Source organism: Lissotriton vulgaris, chromosome 8 (genome assembly GCF_964263255.1).
Source record: "Lissotriton vulgaris chromosome 8, aLisVul1.2, whole genome shotgun sequence".
In the NCBI taxonomy this organism is placed as follows: Eukaryota; Metazoa; Chordata; class Amphibia; order Caudata; family Salamandridae; genus Lissotriton; species Lissotriton vulgaris.
The window spans coordinates 104569667-104589657 of NC_141696.1; the positions used below are offsets into that span (position 1 = coordinate 104569667).

A 19991-nucleotide genomic window follows, 5' to 3' on the forward strand; every position below is an offset into this window, starting at 1 on the left:
TTGATATAACATGTTCTATCGTTGAGCTGGGAGAGTGCTTCCTTTGTTTATTCTTCTTTTGCCCAGATTGAGGTCTCTCGGATTCCACAAAATTTTCAAAACTAATTGTTCACTCAAGTCAGCTCCTGTCTTGAAAGTTTCAGGGTGATTCGTCAAGCAGGGGCCGAGAAAAAAGGGGGGTCACAAAACGTGTTTTCTCCATGTTAGCAAGTTTTTTTAAAATGGTTTAAATCTGTTCAGTAGTTTTTGAGATATTTAAAAATTTACAGATATTAATATTCGAGAATTATGAGATCTGATTGGCTGAGCCCTCCCGAGCACAAGCTTGCCTCTGATTGGCTGCCAACACTTCAAATCAGTAAGTGTTGGCAGCCATCTTGTGATTCGGTCCCGAGGAAGAAGGAAAAAGGTGAGTGGAACATTAAAAAGAAGAAAAGGGGCAGAGTAAAAACACCCTTACCACCCAGGCCTGCTCAGGGGGTCCTACAGGGACACCAAGGCCCCAAAAAAGCTTTTTTTTTAAAAATGATTTCGGGCAGGATCGTGCCGGGTGCACGAATCCCTCCGAAAATGTTAAAAAACGTAGAGCGGGCTCCTGCGCTTTGTTTTTTAAAACCCCCGGATGGGCCAGGTCCAGGGGGATATTTCCCACCTCCCTGGGGCTTTATAATTTGTGCCCAGGGGCATGTGGCTCCCCGCAGCTCCTAGGACCGCCACCTCCCGGGGGCTTTATTTACATAAGGGGGGCTCGCGGACCCTCCCCAATCCTCAGGGACCACTACCTCCCCGGGGATTTATAATTTAGGTGTTTCGGAGTTGCATCACTCCTTTCTCACAGGCCTGTGATAAAGGAGTGATGCAACTCTGAAAAGTGTAGGGACTGTGTTGCAATAAACACGTTTGTGTATAGAGGCCACAGCACCAGTGTTTTTCTTGTGAAACAAAACTATTCGCTGGGTATTTGTGGATATATTTATATCCACAAATACCAGTTTGGCGAGGCACAAACAATGCAACATTCAGCTGTGGCCTAACCAGCGACCCAACGGGATTGAATTCAAGGAGGCATTGTACAGCGGCACCACTACGGAGTAAAACCAATTAAACTACAAGACCCATAGTGCACTGAGGCACGCTCCCAAGGGAGCGGGACTATATGAATAACTGCAGGTGCGAGAGATCCTGCATAGCTGTACTTACACCACGAAGCCAAGCCAGTGAACAAGGGGAAACTTGAAACGTATATGGCGAATGGCAGACTTCACGCGGGGGAGCCGTACCTGTTCCTGCTGCAGCCTGCCAAGCAATAAATGGTGAATCAGAAACATTGTGTGGGGTGTCTTCAATTGTGGGAGCAATTTCAATTGGAATATATATTATCCCGTGGTTTTTAGTGCGTTTTTTAGACAGGGTTCTTTCATGGGTTTTTATCTGGAGAAATCCGATTTTTACCTCTGATCTTACCAGTCTTTTAACGGGGCAGGAGCCGGGGATATTTATGGTGGTTTTTTGAGAAAGATAATTTGTATGTTAATGGCTTTGTTAAGTTTTTGATTGATTTTATTTTTGACACGATGGAACTGGGGTTATTGAGTTTCCCCAATGATATGGTTTTTAGCACTTGACAATGATGTAAGGGAGACCTTACTTGATATCCAGCAATATGACTTATATATGCCAGACCTACATTATATGCGATAATACACAATGTTTATTCACTTGAATAGGTATGTATGGGTCATATAAGGAAATTAATCATACTGGAAGGAATATATGCATCGCACCGACTTCTCTGATGAATTTTATTTTAATAACAACAGTTATTCTGCAACAATAACTAGTGAACATTTAAAATTGCAAATTAGATTTTTTGCACTTGCACTTTATTGCCCATATTTATTTATTCACTGCAATTTTTGCACATACTTAAGTCCGTCAAATACTATCTATTTTACTGGTATCAAAATGCAATATATAGAAGTGTTTCTTCTATTTCTATGCAATGTTGGAAAAAAATAGCGGGCTGTGTGTAAATTTTTTTCACCTATTGCACTTGTATTTAATGCGCATTGGCCCTGAGCACGTCATGTGATCAAATCAGTGTTTCACCGACGAAATGCGTAATGCTGGGCACTGGTCATCTTAAGATGCTGGAGATTGGAATGCAATAAACGGCACTTTGAAATCCAAACAACACGGTGTGGTCTGTGCCTGTGTCTTGGGGGATCCCTGGAGAAGCAGGATTGTGGAATTTTATATATATACTAGCAGCCCGTCCCGACGTTATCCGGGTATGAATTGCTGCCGGCCACTAGTATATTGTTTTGTAGGATTTCGTTTTGATAGCATTTCTTATCTGTGACAGACCTGTGAAACGCTCCGATTCACAGTGCACTGCTGATGCACTTAAAAGTGCGCATTCAGTAGTGTGTGAACTCGAGTTTCCCTACTTTATTTTTCCTTGCAATATTATAAAGCGCGAACTCGACATCATGGCATGGCAACAATTTACATTACAGAAGAACACATTCATTTGTGGTAGGCACGGGGAGACAAAGCGATGTGCCTGGAATCACAGGATGTTGAGCTGATGCCGAGATTCAAACGTAGCTCCCCAACTCTAAAGTTCACAATTCTAGAACTTGTGGTGGGAGGTGTGTCTAAAAGTCAGGCCCGGACTGGCCGTTGAGGGCACCGGCAAATCCCCCGGTGGGCCGCATGGTTGGGGCCGGTTTTGGGCCCCTGGAGCCGTTTTTGTTACAGGGCTGTTATGCTGCAAAAACGGCCCTGTAACAAAAACGGCCGAAAACCGGCCCTGTCACAGTGCGCGGTCGCACCTCTCCCCCCCTCCCCTCTCCTCCCGGAGGGGGAGAGGGGGGCCGGCCGAGCACTTTGCCAGGGCCGGTTCTGGTTCCCAGTCCGGCCCTGCTAAAAGTGTATGTCGGTGCTGGCCATCAATGAGAGAGACCTCTGCATTTTTCAAATGGATGGTGAAAAAATATGAGTATGTTGCTGGAGATGTGGGCCGCCGTGCCACCAATGTACCTACTGGGGGTGGGTAAACACCCATTATTCCGCAACTTTCTTTCCGCATACCATCACTCCGCATACTTTCATTACGAAAGTACCATGACTCCGCAATGCCATTAGAGCTTATGGCATTACATTTTATATGCTTTTCCCACGCATACATTTACAACAAAATTCGTTGTAAATGCATGAATGGTAAAAGCATGTTTTTTTTTAATGTTTGGATAAGGTAAGTATGGGTATAGGGGTATATATTTTGGGGTAATGAGGTATATGTTTTGGGGTGTTTGGGTATTTTAAGGGTTCAGATATAGTTTTGGGTTATGGGGTACAGCGGTAGTTTTAGTCTTCAGGGCTAGGTTTGGGTTTTGGGGTATAGAGGTATTTTTAGGGTTCATGGGTAGGTTTGAGTTTGGGGTACAAGGGTATTTTAAGGGTTTAGGGCTAGGTTTGGGTTTTGGGGTACAGGGGTATTTTTAGGGTTCAGGGCTAGTTTTGGGTTTTGGGGTACAGGGGTATTTTATTGTTCAGGGGTAGGTTTGGGTTTTGAGGTACAGGGTTATTTTTAGGGTTCAGGGCTAGGTGTGGGTTTTGGGGGACATGGGTACTTTTTAGGGTTCAGGGGTAGGTTTGGGTTTTGCGGTACAGGGGTATTTTTAGGGTTCAGGGGTAGGTTTGGGTTTTTGGGTACAGGGGTATTTTAAGGGTTCAGGGCTAGGTTTGGGTTTTGGGGTACAGGGGTATTTTAGGGTTCAGGGGTAAGTTTGGGTTTTGGGGTACAGTGGTATTTTTAGGGTTCAGGGGTAGGTTTGTGTTTTGAAGTACAGGGGTATTTATAGGGTTCAGGGCTAGGTTTGGGTTTTCGGGTACAGGGGTATTTTTAGGGTTTAGGGATAGGTTTGGGTTTTGGGGTACAGGGTATATTTATAGGGTTAAGATGGGTTAGTGTTTAAGGGTGTGGGGTATTTTAAGGAGTAAGGGTGGGTTATGATTATGGGGTGCAGGGGTATTTAAAGGGAGGAGGGTGGGATTAGCAAACGATATGATACATGGCATGAAGGGCGGAACGTACCACAAGCCCCCAGCATTTGTCACGCCGCCAGCACACGCCCACAGCACAACACAGACACGCCCACAAGGGACTACTTTGCTGAAACAGCTCTTTTACCTTTTAAATGTATATGGTGGGCGTCTGCATAGCCTATATCCTTCTGCTGCAACTGCCCTTTCCAACGCTGTATTGGGTGTTGTGATTGGTGCTGTGGTTCCTGAGATTACCCGCCTCAAAGGTTTGGGCTCTCTCTTTATTATATTAGTATGGATATGTGTATGTATATATATATATATATATATATATATATATATATATATATATATATCTGCGCAAACTCCCAAAACAGCCGCTTCAGGTTCTAGTCCACTCAGAACCCTCCAGGCAAATAGGAGACGGACCACAGTCAGGATACACAGATGTTTATTTCAAGGGTTGAAAACTGCGAGGCAATGCGCATCCTTACCTGTCGGTGCCTCTGAGGAAGGAGTTTTCACTCTGAAACGCGTCAGGTGAGAACGACAGGAAAGCTGCTAAAAGGGACGACATACTGGTCTTTGCTCGCACTCAATAAATACAGCTTTGTCTGCAGGTGCTGTTTGAGTGTTTCTATGTTTGTTGGACAAACTTGGAGCTTGAATATTACGCGACCGTCCTGCCGCAATAGAAGCACCACCCCGGTAAAGTGGGGGCCACGGGACTTTGTATAAATGGGGTCTCTTTGTAGAACAACACCTTGGGATAGGAGCGAACACAGATGTCTGGGCTCATCCAGAGCTTTGAACGTACCAGCAGTCTAATCGTGCATCCATCTGAGGACTTTATTTTCCTGACACTACAAATCCCAGCATGCCAACCTTCCTATCCAAGGGCGTGGCATTAACGATTTAAAAAGAGGGTGTGTCAGGCAATGCACATCCTGACCTGTCGGTGCCTCTGAGGAAGGAGTTTTCACTCTGAAACGCGTCAGGCGAGAACGACAGGAAAGCTGCTAAAAGGGACGACATACTGGTCTTCGCTCGCACTCAATAAATACAGCCTTGTCTGCAGGTGCTGTTTGAGTGTGTCTATGTTTGTTGGACAAACTTGGAGCTTGAATATATATATATATATATATATATATAACAAACTCCAAAATTCCTTTTCTCCACTAAAAGAGAATATCACAAGTCTTCTCATCCTGACAAGCGTGATTTTATTTGGCAACACCAAGCTACCAACGCGTTTCGGAGACTATTCTCCTTGTTCACAGGCCAGGAGTAAAATACCCAAACAACATTTAAAAGTAAATCCATAAACAATATAAACAGACTGCAATGACATAGATCTTAGAACAATGGAAAGTGTGGGCACCATCTTAGAAGAATAGAAATATAATAGATCGACTTTGAATTCAACTTTTCAAATAGATGCAAAACAGAAAAGCACAATCTAAAATGTAATACTAAGAAAAATTAGGCAAAAAATTAGTTAGGTAAATAATGTTATTTTTCCCAAGTGGGGAAATTCAACATTGTCGTATAATCCTATTATAATATGCATTTTACTATCTATTTCAGCATGTATGAGTCAATATCAGTATGATATTGCATAACAAGATGTAGGCCCCACATAATAAACATATTTATAAGTAATTCTACATCAAAGCTCCTTCTGCAATTCCAATGAGATGATTATTGGGTCTTTCAGGCTATCTATAAAATGGTTCTGATAAGAATACTTAGTCTCAGTCTGGCCCCTGTGTGCAAAGTAATCTACACTCAAACTTGAATGTCACAGAGATCCTCTCCACAAGGTTGTGTAGAGGTGGTGAAAAATTCTGAAAATATATATAAAATGTATATCAACATAATGAAACCATAATTTCTAGGACTTTTAGTCTTCTTACCTTCCTCAGCCGGACACTGGTTTAATCGGTCCTTCCAAATTCTCCAGATCATTTCTTGGTCCCAACGTAAAGTGCACGTGTGCTGTTTGTAAGGCCTGCTATAAGGGGTCAGTGCGTGGAGGAAGCTGAAGGTCTTGGCAATTGCACTTTGGAAAGAACTATCCGATTCCAACGAGGAGACTGAGGAACCGAAAAGGAGTGACATGTCCCGGATCTCTATTATCCAGGCTCTTATTAGCACATCGAGGATATAGATGGAGTGCTTAATGAAATAGTCCTCCCTGAACACCATGTGATCAGGGAACTCCAGCTTGACCACGCGTTGTCGCCTAGTCTCATGAGGGCCACACACCCAACGCTTCTTGAAGACAGGTACTGAAGACTTCGTCAAAGATGAAGCCAAAATTTCAAAGACCACGATTTGCCTCCTTGGACAATAATAGAGAACTTGCAAAGGGTATCCGAGCACAGGCACCTGAGGGGCGTTGAGAAACTGGATGGAGGGCTTCTCCACTTCTTGGCCATCTTCAAAGTATTGACTGTGTTGTGCGTAGAGCTTAAAGAAAAGAAAATCAATGTTAGAAATTCAGGGAAAGTATAGAATTATAAAAGTAAACAACAACACAAGGTAGGGCTGATTTAAAGTTAGAACTGTAACAAGGAATTATGAGAGTTTACCATACCCCCACATTGGTACAATGAACCCTCTTCCACCACAGCCTGGTATGTGGAATTGAGATCAGAAGACGACACAAAATCAGAAATGAATTATGCATTTGTTAGTATAATTGCTAACAGTGGACTACTTACTAGCTTTCAAGGGTGTAGGCTGTGAATATTGAAGCTCAAATATCAAAGACACAGCATAACATTACATCAATATTGAGGGACAACATTCTGAAAGGTAAATTTCTATATATTTTCTATACCCAGTTCCACATAGAAGTACCTTGGTAGCATAACAAGTTACATAGATGTGGACTAAAGAATAGTAAATCCTTATCTCCCTCTATGCACTTACCTTTCGATATTTTGTCCTTTGATATGGTGTTAATGATATCCGGCCTCATCAGTATTGGGATTCAATATTTCCTACTGCAATCCTTTGAAGATGACATTCAATGTCGTTAACAATTGCATTTGAAAACTGGATTCAAGCTATCCTGGCTGATGAGGGGTGAAACCCCAAAACCGGTCCTAGGATGCTTGTTTCCGGTCCAGGGAGGACCTGACTTGCCAGTTGGGGCTGGACTGTTCCCATGAGGCACAGGGTCAAGAATGATTTGAATATAGCCAGGTCTAAACTGGGGTGGCATGGTGAACAAAAGAATGATGGATGTAACCCAGATCTCTTGACTAGGGTGGATGTTTTGATTTCTTATGCATTCTGTTCATCAATTGTCTGTCTTTTGTTGTACCCAGCTAGGCTGAGAGTGTAAAATGCATTTCTTTAAGCGCTCAGAGGAGGTGTTGCCTGTTAGTACTGAAAAGTCCTCTGCATAGTGAAGATGTGTACCCCTGTCCTGAGTGCCCAATTGTACTGTTGTCTGGGCCCCTAATGCAGATTTTTTGTCATTGGCAAACATGCATGTGCACCATGACATAGGCCTGTTTCATGGATAGCAGACTTTTTGAAAAGTGAGGGACGCCCAAAGCACTACAGGCATTAAGCAGCATGTACGCTGTGGTGGCAGTATACCGTGTAGTAATCAGTAGTAGTGACAGGACCTTTTTACCCTGTGTCTCTAAAGTGAGGCCTACAGGCTAACTCATCTTTTTGAAAGTTCCGCTGCTGTGTGCTTAACTCACCATTGGCCTAAATCAGGTACTATGTGGAGTGCTGCGCAGAGAAGAGTAGATACGTTGGTTGTATGTGTGCCTGGGAAGGGTAAAGTAAAAAGATGGAGTAGAACTGTGCGGTGCATGTGGGGTTAATACATGGAATGGGTGTATGTATGCCGGGAGGAATACAATACATGAGAGATGTAGTGCATAAGCAGTGCCTGTGTGAATAAAGCATGCGCTGAGTGTATGTGTGATTGTGTGAAGTAAAATACCTGAAGGGTGAACACTTATGCAGTGTGCACATAGTGAGTGTGTATGCTGGCAGTGTGTGTGTTTTGGTTTAAGGCACCCTGGTTAAAGATAGGAAGGCCAGTGCTGAACAGTGCACATAGACTGAGAGTGTGTGCTGAAACCATGTGTACATGTGAGGGTACAATGCATGGAGCTATTAGTGCTGAACAGAAAGAGCACTGTGAATGTACACTGAGTGAGTGTGCCCGCAGTGGTACACTGTATCGAGGATCATGGGCACCATTTCAGGAAGCACAGGCCTGCCTGGTAAAGACAAGAGGAGGAGAAAAATCCCCTCAGAGAGATTTGTTTATTGCTGCATTAATTTTGACTGGGTGGGACACACTGGAGGGAAAAGGAAGACACTCCTTTTGCAAATCAAAATATTGCTCTTTCATTAGTGATAAATCACAAAGAAGAGGCCTGGACAATTCTCAGGAAGGGAGATGGGACTGATAAGAGAATCAGAAAGAATAGGATTGGGGGTCTGGGAATAAAGTTTAGATGTGTATATCACTGTGGCTGACATCCAGGTGTGAACTCTGGTCATTCCCATGAATTGTGTTGTGGACAATCATATTCTGAGTCCTGTGTGCTGTGAAGTCCTCTTTTGTGAAGGAAGATGAAAAGGAGAAGCAGAACCTAAATATAAAACTTCAAAGTCCCAGACCCTAAATTACATTTGGTGTCCTGGAAAGGACTATAAGAAGGGGAGGTTGAGGCCCCAAAAATGTGTCTCCTGCCAAGCAGCCAGACGGGCTGTGTGAGAAGGAGAAGCTCTGCAAGACTTCTGCGGATGTATGACATTACAACATATGCTTTTACCACGCATACCTTTACAACACGGTTTTTACAACGAAAACCTTTACAACGCATAGCGCTTTGGGGTGCTGGATAGTGAATAGTTTAATTTACTATTCCAACTCCAGTCCCCATGGACACTAGTGAAGGTGTTGGATAGTAAATTAAACGTATTCCCTATCCTAGAGCGCCCCCCAGCGCAATGCGTTGTAATGGTTTGCGTTGTAAAAGTTGTGTCGTAAAGGCACTGCGTGGTAAAAGTTGCGTTGTAAAGGATGTTTCCCGACTTCTGCCTGTGACCAGGACTGGGGGCCAAGGCCTGCTAGCCTTCCTCCTGGGTGAGGGGACATCCCCCAGTGAAGCCAAGACCACCTGTCCTGGAGCCTGGAGCCCAAACACCTGACTGCTTGCCAAGACCAATGTGCCCTGTGAGGAAGAGAATATCTCTTGATGATAGAGACTCCAGACATACCTGTAGAAAAGGCTTCAGATGGTTAAAGAGACAACAGGAGACCACAAATTCTACAGGACCACGTAAGACTCCAGGAAGCCTGACCGATGAAAGAGACTCCAGACATACCTGTAGAAAAGGCTGACGAAGGCTACAGAGACAACAGGAGACCACAGATTCTACAGGACTAGAGAAAACTCTAGGAATCCTAACCGATGATAGAGACTCCGGACATATCCATTTTAAAGTCTGTAGATGGCTATAAAGACTACAGGAGACTAGATATTCTATATGACTACGTAAGACTCTAGGAATCCTGACTGATGAAAGAGATTTCGGGCATGCTTGTATAAAAGACTGCAGAAGACTACAGAGGCTACAGGAGACCGTGGATTCTACAGGACTACGAAAGACTCTAGGAAGCCTGACTTATGAAAGAGACCCCAGACATGCCTGTAGAAAATACTACAGATGGCTATAGAGATTAGAGGGGACCACATATTCTACAGGACTAGAGAAGACTTTAAGAAGCCTGACCAGTGAAAGAGACCCCAGACATACCTGTAGAAAAGACTGCAGGAGGATACAGGCACTGCCAGAAACTACAGACCTTACAGGAATACAGAAGTTTGTAGAATCCGGACTGTTTAAGGAGACTTCAATCAATCAATCAATCAATCACTTGTAAAGCGCACTACTTACCTGTCTCAAGGTGCTGGGGGGGGGTTGCTGCTACTGCTCAAAGAGCCAGGCCTTGAGGAGTCTTCTGAAGGTGAGCAGGTCTTGGGTGTGCCTTATGTGGGTAGGGAGGGTGTTCCATGTCTTGGCGGCGAGGAAGGAGAAGGATCTGCCGCCGGAGGTTGTTCGTTGGATGCGGGGGACGGTTGCGAGGGTGAGGCTGGCGGAGCGGAGCTGGCGGGTTGGGGTGTAGAAGCTGAGTCTGCTGTTCAGGCAGGCTGGTCCGGTGTTGTGGAGTGCTTTGTGTGCGTGGGTGAGGAGCTTGAAGGTGATCCTCTTGTTGACGGGAAGCCAGTGCAGGTGTTTCAGGTGGGGGGTGATGTGGCTGCGATGAGGGATGTTGAGGATCAGTCAGGCGGAGGCGTTTTGGATGCGTTGTAGTCATCGTAGGTGTTTGGCAGGGATTCCTGCGTAGAGTACATTGCCGTAGTCCAGTCTGTTGCTGATGAGGGCTTGGGTCACCGTTCTTCTTGTTTCGGTCGGGATCCATTTGTAGATCCTGTGGAGCATGCAGAGGGTGTTGTAGCAGGCAGAGGAGACAGCGTTGATCTGCTTCGACATGGAGAGGGAGGAGTCGAGGACGAATCCTAGGTTGTGTGCATGGTCCGTGGGTCTCGGTGTTGTTGCCAGTGTGGTCGGCCACCAGGAGTCGTCCCAGGCAGAGGGGGTGGGGCAAAGGATAGGAACTCTGTCTTGTCCGAGTTCAGGTTCAGACGGCTGCTCCTCATCCACTCGGCGACAGCCTTCATTCCCTCGTGGAGGTTGGTTTTGGCGGTGTGCGGGTCCTTGGTGAGGGAGAGGATGAGCTGAGTGTCGTCGGCGTAGGAGATGATGTTGAGGTCGTGCTGGCGGGCCACTTGTGTGAGGGGGGCCATGTAGATGTTGAATAGGGTTGGGCTGAGGGATGAACCCTGGGATACGCCGAAGATGTCGGTTGCCTCAGATCGGAAGGGTGGGAGGCAGACTCTCTGGGTTCTGCCGGAGAGGAAGGACGTTGTCCAGTCCAGGGCCTTTTCTCGGATTCCGGCTTCTTGGAGGCGTGTCTTTAATGTTGGGTGGCAGACCGTGTTGAAGGCGGCTGACAGGTCCAGGCGGATGAGGGCTGATGTCTCGCCGTTGTGAGTTGGCGCCTGATGTCGTCCGTGGCGGCAATGAGGGCTGTCTCGGTGCTGTGGTTTTGTCTGAATCCGGACTGGGACGGGTCTAGGATGTTGCTGTCGTCAAGGTGGTGGGTCTGTTGCATGTTGGTGATTTTCTCGATGACCTTCGCCGGTAAGGGGAGCAGGGAGATGGGCTGGAAGTTCTTGAGGTCCTTAGGGTCCGCCTTGGGTTTCTTGAGGAGGACGTTGATTTCGGCGTGCTTCCAACTTTCCGGGAATGTCGCTGTTTGGAAGGAGATGTTGATTACCTTCCGTAGTTGGGGTGCAATGGTTGCGTCTGCTTTGTTGAATATTTGGTGAGGGCAGGGGTCCGATGGTGATCCTGAGTGGAAAGAGTTCATGGCCTTGCGCGTCTCATCGTCGTTGACGTTGGACCAGAAGGTCAGGTGATTGGTGCTGGTGGTGTTCGAGGGGGTGTTGTAATCTGGCATTGTCAGGGTGGTCGTGGTGTTGAAGCTGTCGCGGATGTCGGCTATCTTGCCGTGGAAGAAGGTGGCCAGTGAGTTGCACAGATCTTGTGAGGGCGGGATGTTGTTGGTGTTGGCGCTGGGGTTGGAGAGTTCATTCACTATGTTGAAGAGCTCTTTGCTGTTGTGTGCGTTGTTGTCCAGGCGGGCTTTGAAGGAGGATCTCTTGGCTGTTCTTATGAGGTGGTGATGTCTGCAGATGACGTCCTTGTGGGCTGTGTGGCTGTCCAGTGTGCGTTTGTGGAGCCATTTCTTCTCCAGTTTCCGGCATGTGCGTTTGGAGGTCTGGAGCTCCTTGGTGAACCATGTGGCTTTCTTGCTGGTGTGGTTGTTGGAGGGTTTCATGAGCAGGGCGCGGGTGTTGGCGCAGTCGTCGATCCACTGTCTGAGGTTGTTGGCGGCGACGTCTGGGTCGGTGGGGTTGGTGGGAGCGTTCTGGGCGAGGGTGGAGGTCAGCTGGTCTTCAGTGACTTTGCTCCAGCTGCGGCGGTGCAGCTGTTGGGTGCGGTGGTGCGTGGTTGGTTTCTGGAAGGTGAAATGGATGAAGCGGTGGTCGGTCCAGTGGAGTTTGGTGGTGTGGTTGAAGGAGACGTGGATGCTTGTGGCGAAGACGGGGTCAAGCATGTGGCCAGCGGCGTGGGTGGGTGCGGTGACGAGTTGTCCGAGGCTGAGATTGGTGAGGTTGTCGATGAGCGTGGCGGAGTTGGCGTTGTTGTTGTTCTCGAGGTGGAAGTTCAGGTCCCCGAGGAGGATGTTGTCCATGGAGGCGAGTGGATAGGTGCTGGCGAGGTGGCGATGGAGTCGCAGAACTAAGCTCGGGGTCCGGGGGGTCTGTAGACCAGAATTCCTCGGAGGGTGGTGTTGGGGTCGATGTGGATCCGGAAGTGCAGGTGTTCGGCGGTGTTGAGGGTTTCGTCTGCGTGGGTGTAGCACTGGAGGGTGGCCTTGTAGACGATGGCTAGACCTCCTCCAGTTCAGTTGGCGTGGTCCCTGCGGGTGATCTTGTAGCCGTCCGGGATGGCTATGGCGATGTCGGGCGCGGAGGAGTCGTTCCACCAGGTCTCGGTCAGGAAGGCAACGTCTGGGGCGGAAGTGTCGAGCAGGTTCCAGAGCTCGACGGCGTGTTTGCGTGCGGAGCGGGTGTTGAGGAGGATGCAGCAAGGTGGTTGGGTCTGGTCCTTGGAGGTTCGGTGGTTCTGTTGCAGGTGAAGTTGCAGGTGCGGCAACAGAAAGGTCCGTGGGTCGCTTCGGGGCAGCCTGGAAGAACCGGTTATCACGGCCGGTGTTGAGTGCGAGGAGAGTGCTGGTGTCGTACCGTAGTCTGGCGTTGTGGTGTGTGCGGGGTCCAGGGGTTCTGGTGCTGGGCGCGGTCCAGGCACGTACGGGCGCAGACGGGCTTGCCTCTGGCGCGCCAACGGCACACCCGCTGCACATGGCTGCGCTGCGGCTGGCATTTATTAAGGCAGGTAGGGAGGGAGGAGCAGCTGAGAGCGGGGCGGGGTGGCGAGGGGGCGGGCCGCAGGGGAGCAGCGGCGGGAATGGGCTGGCAGCGAGGCAAGCAGGGTCAGGGGTCACTCCTGCTGTCGCGCAGCAGCCGCTATTTGAGCAGTGGCGGGAACGGGCTGGCAGCGAGGTAGGGGCTGGGACACAGGTGGAGCTGTGCGGCAGCAGGGGAGCGACCTGTCCTACAAGCAGGGTCAGGGGTCACTCCTGCTGTTGCGCAGCGACCCTTATATGAGGCGGGTAGGGAGGGAGGAGCAGCTGGGAGGCGGGAGCGGGGTGGCAAGGAGGCGGGCCGCAGGGGAGCAGCGGCGGGAACGGGCTGGCAGCGGGGGAGGCGCTGGGACACGGGTGGAGCTGTGCGGCAGCAGGGGAGTGACATGTCCTGCAAGCAGGGTCAGGGGTCACTACATATAGAAAGAGATTGGAAATAAACATCCAATGTCCACCTGACCTTGGTGAATTGAGGTCAAGCTGAGTCATTAAATAGAAACGGAACTTTCTGAAACTTTCACAAAAGTCATAAGTTGATAACCCAGGTTCCAGTTAAACTTCATCAAGAAATCAGCATATTGTGATAGATCTCCGTCTACTCTGTGTAATTAGCTTTTTACCGGTTCCACAGTTGCCACACAGTCGGACAGAACTAGACGTTTAGGGAATAATAAATATTCTTTCCCAGCTGAACCTTACTAATCTCCAGACCCTAATCCAAGGTGCTATTTTCATATCACATCTTTAGACGAGACTTTAGGCGCATTGACCATAAAAGTAACAAACCTCTGGTAAGTTCAAACTATACCTGTACACACCTTGACACCAATTAGAGAAAGTCTCAAGACCAGATGCAGTGCAGACTTCATTCGCCTGAGCACACACATCACCAAAGTCTAGGAACAGGACTCTTTTTGAAAACTCCTCAGACTGAAACACATTTGAAGCCCTGCAATGTCTCCACAGATAACCTGCCCCATGTACAGAGGAAATTGACTCCACCCTTGTCCCATCAGCCCAAGGAACACCCTGGAGGTGCTAAGGTCCTCCCCTCTATAATCTTGGTTTGCTGAATCTTTTAACACATATTTATTATCACATTTAATCTTTTGGTATTGAATCTTTCTAGATTCTCCCTGAAACATCTCAGTGAATGACTAAGACATTTTAATCTTAACCCTTTGTATCCAAAGTGGTTAATGAATTATCACCACTCCAAAGACTATTTCCTTATACCATGTTCTTAACATGTTTGTGGTTATCCAGGTAAAAAACAATTCCTTTTCTCTGACATTGGTTAGCTATCTATGTAGCTGGCCCTTTCTACCAAAAGGTGAGCTCTGAGGTGCCCCTTGCCCAAGTTTTGAGGTCTAGGTTAAGCACTTAAAACAATGTTGGTCATTCTTCCAACATAGGCTGCTATTTGAATAACTTATAGTAGCAAGCATTTTATGGCTGAACATGGCTACAGAAGATTCCATCCCTACATCTTAGTATGGAGCTAAACACCATTTAATCCTTCGCTTCCATCCCACCTATGGTTTGGAATCATTTCTGCATAGCCCGAATGCTGTGAAACCAAAGCATGGACAGGAGAGTTCCCGCGTCCCTCCCAAGAATAAGACTTAACGAAATGTGTAATACTGTCCACCCCTGACACTGAGAGAATGTTACCGCTGATACCCATAAAAAATCCTTAGACACTGTGGTGTTAAAACCCCAATGCAAATAAAATATGTAAATACTAAATATTAGACCATCTGTACTACCTAGGATGATAGAGACCCACATTGGTTCTGTATTAAGCCGTTGAATCCCATTACATCCTCCATCATCACAATAGAGAAGGGAGCATTAGTAGCATTTACTCAGACCACCAGGACATTTTTAGTAGAAGTTAAGGGTGGGTAAAGTTAGCAGTTGGCAAGGCTCAACTTCCCTTATTTTTGGCCCTTTTGCCATGATTTTACCCTTTTGGCAACTTCTGAACCTTGCATGCATAGGTTACTGGATATTCTCTAATTATCTGTTTTGAGTGCACTGTATTGTACTTTCATAGCATTTATATAGCGCTTACTGCCCCATATGAAGCGATGAGACGCCATATGGCGAGTAGCGCGATAATCCGGAACCCAAGTTTAGAGGTTCATTTTGAGTTTTTTGTTGTCGACTTTAGTGCTGCGGTCTCAGAAGTAGCCCTTTCATACATTACCAGAGTTTGTTTGACGTGAGATCAAAGGCGTTTAGATGCCGTATATAGGGGGGTGGGGGATATTGTGGGAGATTGGTTCTTGCAAAGGATCAGTGGGGTAAATAGATAGTGTGGTGGATGCTCTTACTAGGAACTTAGTTGTCAGTGCTAGCACTGGTTGGATTTGTAAATTTGTGTGGGTGATTGGTTGAATAGAGGGTCTTAGAAAACTTAGAAGATTGAAAGGTTGTAGTCAAGTGATTTCCAAATTATGAGAAGCAGCAGTTAGGGGCTAGGAGTGGAAATAGGGCAGTTCACCCAGATGCAAACAGAACCGTGAGCCGGAGGGTTGCAGCTTTGTATAGAAGTTGGATACCGAAGTGAAATGTGGACTGGGAGCAGAATAAGGATACAGGATATGCAAAGGACTGTAGCTAGTGGATCATCAGAAACCAAAGTCCTTGTTGTTTTGTGTAAGCATTATGCATTATTGTGGGAGAGGCTTGTTGGATTTCATGCATACTTGAACAGATGATGGAAAAGTCGATTATTTGAGTCTTTGATAGTACTTTAGTTACACCCCTGATTATACAGGGTTTGGGTAAGAAGATGTTTAAGCGCAAAGTAGGATTGATTGAGGCTTTTCATGGGATTTCTACAAATTGTCCCAAACTTCTGATTGTGGCCATATCAGGCTTTGTTTGTGCTCTGCAGACGATGATGCATCTGCATCAGGGAATCCATGATGGTCCAGTTGGAAGTAGCCAGCCTTTAACCATTCTTTTACATTCTAGATGGTTGTCAGTCGTGTTCTCATTTTTTGCTGAGAAGGAATTCAATAATTTGGCAGCCTGTACAGAGAATGTAGTGCCACCAACTGTTTTCGATTTGTTAGGTGAGATGATTATTTGTGGAGTGAGTCTGAAATTAAGTACTTAGGTGGGGAGAATTTGTTGATTTACAACTGGAGGAATCCAGGGCTTTCATTATGCATTGTATTTTCATGATACATAACTGTTTGAATGAAGAACTTCTTGTGACTGGTAACCAGTGGAGAGCCTTCAAGGCAGGGGATATGCACTTTTATGTCTTTAGATGAAAAAGTAATCTTGTGGCTGAGTCCTGAATTCTCTTTAGTCAGCTTGTGGATTATAGATGAATCCTATGATACAGACACTACAGATCATTTGAGTAATTAACTTTTAAGAGGGTGAGTGATGTTCTTGCTTGAACCTTTTATGCAAATCCAGAAATGTGAGAGTGCACACACAGCATTGCACTGCCCCCTGCCTAGGTTGGTGCTGTGTAACTGCCTATGTTTCAGCTCCTTGTCCTCCCCAAGCTGGACTACCAGGTAGCCAATCTCTCACACTACCTCCCCCATCACACTTCTAGGCACCTCGAGACAAAATAAGAGCACTCTCTGGCCATTCAATCACACAACACCAAAATGCTTCCCACACAGCATCACATAAAATGCAACCACAAGCTTCTCTGGGTGTTGCTGGAACCCACCCGAAAATGCACTTTAGCACCCAACAATGGACATGAAACGCTGTATTAAGGATACAATATAATATAATTATTTTCCCAAATATAGTAAAATCCGGTCTGTATTTCTATGTCCTTACCTGCCAGAACAAAATGCACCCAATTGCAAGCTTCATCCAGACCTGAGTTTCCATTTCTACCAATGTCACAGCCTAAGAAAAACAAGAGAGCATTAGTGTCAGTGTGGCAGAATGACTCATGCTTTTATTGAGCCAATCAAAAATAGAGTGATATGATTTCTTAAATCCCCTCTTTCAGCCTTTTCTAGCACCTACAGGCTTTTAGTTCTGCAAAGTGCAATACAGTGGCAGTCACAATTGAGTAGTTATAGCTAGGACCATGTTTCCCCAGGAAGTGGATCTTTAGTTTTGCTACTAACTTTTGCGCCATTTGTTGTATCTTCACAGAAATGACCAAAAAAAAGGTTTGTTCACTTTAGCTACTTCCTAGAAAGTTTCAGAGTGATCTATCGAGCGGTGGCAGAGAAAAAGGGGAGGGCCCAAAACACATGCAATTTGTCATATGGAATTTAGACACAGTTACAGCCCTATCGGCTGAACAGAATTATACCAAATTAAGCAGAAAGCTAGATCTTTACACAGAAAGTATGCTTTTTCTGATTTGGGGTAAAACAGTTCAGTAGTTTTTGAGTAATTACGGTTCAAAATTGATACATTTCTAGAGAAGCGGGGGTACCGTGGGACTGACAAATCAAATGATAAGATCTGATTGGCTGCCTCACATCAACAAAAATGTTTGGCAGTCCTGAAAAAAATATATATCTATAGGGGGCAGGCTAGGAAAACCCTGTCCCCCTATGCCTTGTAGGGAGGTTCGAGACGGACCGCCCTGGGGCCAAAAACAATGGTTTTTTTTTTGTATAACTGCAGTAATACTGCTGTGCCAGATGTAATATTAAAGATTTGTAGAATTAGAATTTTTAATTAGACTCCCTCCCCAGGTAGGCCAGGCCACAAGGGGTCACTGCATTCTATTTACCCCAAGCCATATCGGCAAGGATGCCCCACCCCCAGGGGCCTGACAAAATGTTTTTATTACAAGGGGATAGGGGACCTGTGTGTGACCCACCACCCCAAACCATGTATTGGTCTCAAGGACCCCATTCCCTAGGGCTGACAATATTGGTCCCATCTCAGCCAGGAGCACAAAGGCTCCCGCCAGGCAGGAGGACAAAACTACACCCCTGCCTGAGAGAATGCGGCCAAGAAACAGTGAATGTCCTCCTGCAGCAGGAGAAATTAAGCTCCCGCCTTTCAAGAGAAGTGCACTTTTTTGCTTAGTTTCTTCCTGGAACATTTTGGGGTGATCAATCAAGCTGGAGCTGAGGAAAAGGAGGGTCAAAAAATGCAAAACCCCGATGCATTTTGCATAGACCTTTTTGGAATGTGATACAGCAAAAACAGCTGAACTAAATTACACCAAATTTGGCATTAGAGTATATCTAGAAAGCATGCTTTTTGTGAGTTGGTGTAAACCTGTTTAGTGATTTTGAGAAATTAAAGTTAAAAAATATTTGTATATCTGGACGGTTGGCTTCGCAAAAGTCTCACAGTTGTGCAAATTAAAAAATGGGGCCATCGGATTGGTCGAGATGGCTTTTTTTCACCAATGATCACCTCTGGGCACAACAGGGAGAGAAATATGGTAGCCTTCATTCAGGACATGCGGACACAGTTCCAGTGTCCTGAAAATAAATAAAATGAAGTATAAGGGTGCATGGTAGAGGTACCCTGACCCCCTGGACCATACAGGGATGTCCTAGAGGGACCCCCAGTGGGCCCAGTGTCCCACGGGAGCCAGCGAGCTCTGGGAGTACCACGGACTTCACTGTCTCCTGCAGGACACCTGAGGATCACAAAAACTTTTTAAAAAATAGGGGCTGGGCAATGCAGCATTGGAAGTGGGCTGCCTGCAGGGGGTTGGATGCAGGACCCTTGCCGCCAATACCACTCCACGCACAGTCCAAGGCAATGCACAGTGGGGTTGGGCTGTCCATGGGGGGTTGGCCTTAGGGCCTCGGCGCAGGCCAAGCCCTGTGGCCAACCCCACTCTGTACACAGCTGAAAGCCGTGCACAGCAGGGGTTGGCTGCCCGCCGGGAGTTGGACACACGGCCTAGGTCCTATACTTGGAACACGGCGACCTGGGAGCACCCGACGAGGAATTCCTGATACACATAGACCAGTACTACTTGCTGCTTACTCGCGCTAGTGGGAGCCGGTTTGGATCCTCTCCCGGGATTTATGCTCACCTTTACTTGACCGGAGCTTACCTTGCTCAAACAGACGCCTAGACGTAATTTTACATTGGAGTTGACTACATTCATGGAAGGAACATTTCTCTCTACCTGACTACTGCACACTGAAGACACTATTCCACATGGGCACGAGCCCTGCAGGGTCGGAAATATCACTGGTAGAGCGACCTATTGACAAGTTTACCTATATCGCAGCCCTGAGGAGTCGCGAAGACACTGTTCCCACGCGACGAAACACGTGTTGGCTGGTTGTGGAACCAATAAATCTTCATAAAGCACCTCTGCGTTAATGATTTTTGTGTTATTCTGTTGACTTTGGCCTTTCCTTAAATTATGTGTCATAACTGTACACAACTGTGAAGGATTGCTGTTATTGTGTGCATAGGCAATACTGTAGCACACGGCCTAGGAAGTTCTCGTGCCTGCTGTAGAAGGAAAACATCTTAACCGCTTCCTGCTTCTATTGCCAAACACTCCATTGGTAGTAGAGATCAGGGTAGGTCGTACGCTAGTAGCGTCAGCAACCAACCGAGAGTACATACTAGGTTTTTTCATCTACGTTTACCCTTGACATTCCGTAACCAAATCCTGTGTACAGAACTCTGTGATATCTGTTTGTTTGTTTGTTTATTTTTTTGTCTTCCAGGCAATCAGATGCTATTAAGCACACTCCGCTACTGACTGCAGGGGAACATCCCGTCTTTCTGGCTTTAAGATTTTTGTTCCCCCTATTTTTTGAGGCAGTAGCCTCAGACTCGTCCCCACAGTGCGCTCAGGTTGGGTCACTGATGTGATATGGTATAAGATTTCTTCCGT

The 19991-nt window shown here is 46.5% G+C and overlaps 1 protein-coding gene across 1 annotated transcript in view; it reads right to left on the reverse strand.

Annotated features, from left to right (window-relative positions):
* Nucleotides 1–19991, reverse strand: part of LOC147693543 (protein sel-1 homolog 3-like) — a 413447-nt gene that overhangs the window by 357831 nt on the left and 35625 nt on the right. The window contains exons 2-3 of the mRNA XM_086933234.1: nt 16979–17050; nt 5970–6525 (exon numbers count right to left, since the gene is read on the reverse strand). Coding sequence (XP_086789360.1) covers nt 5970–6525; nt 16979–17032 — 610 coding nt within the window. The 5' untranslated portion in view covers nt 17033–17050. The remainder of the gene's footprint in view (nt 1–5969; nt 6526–16978; nt 17051–19991) is intronic.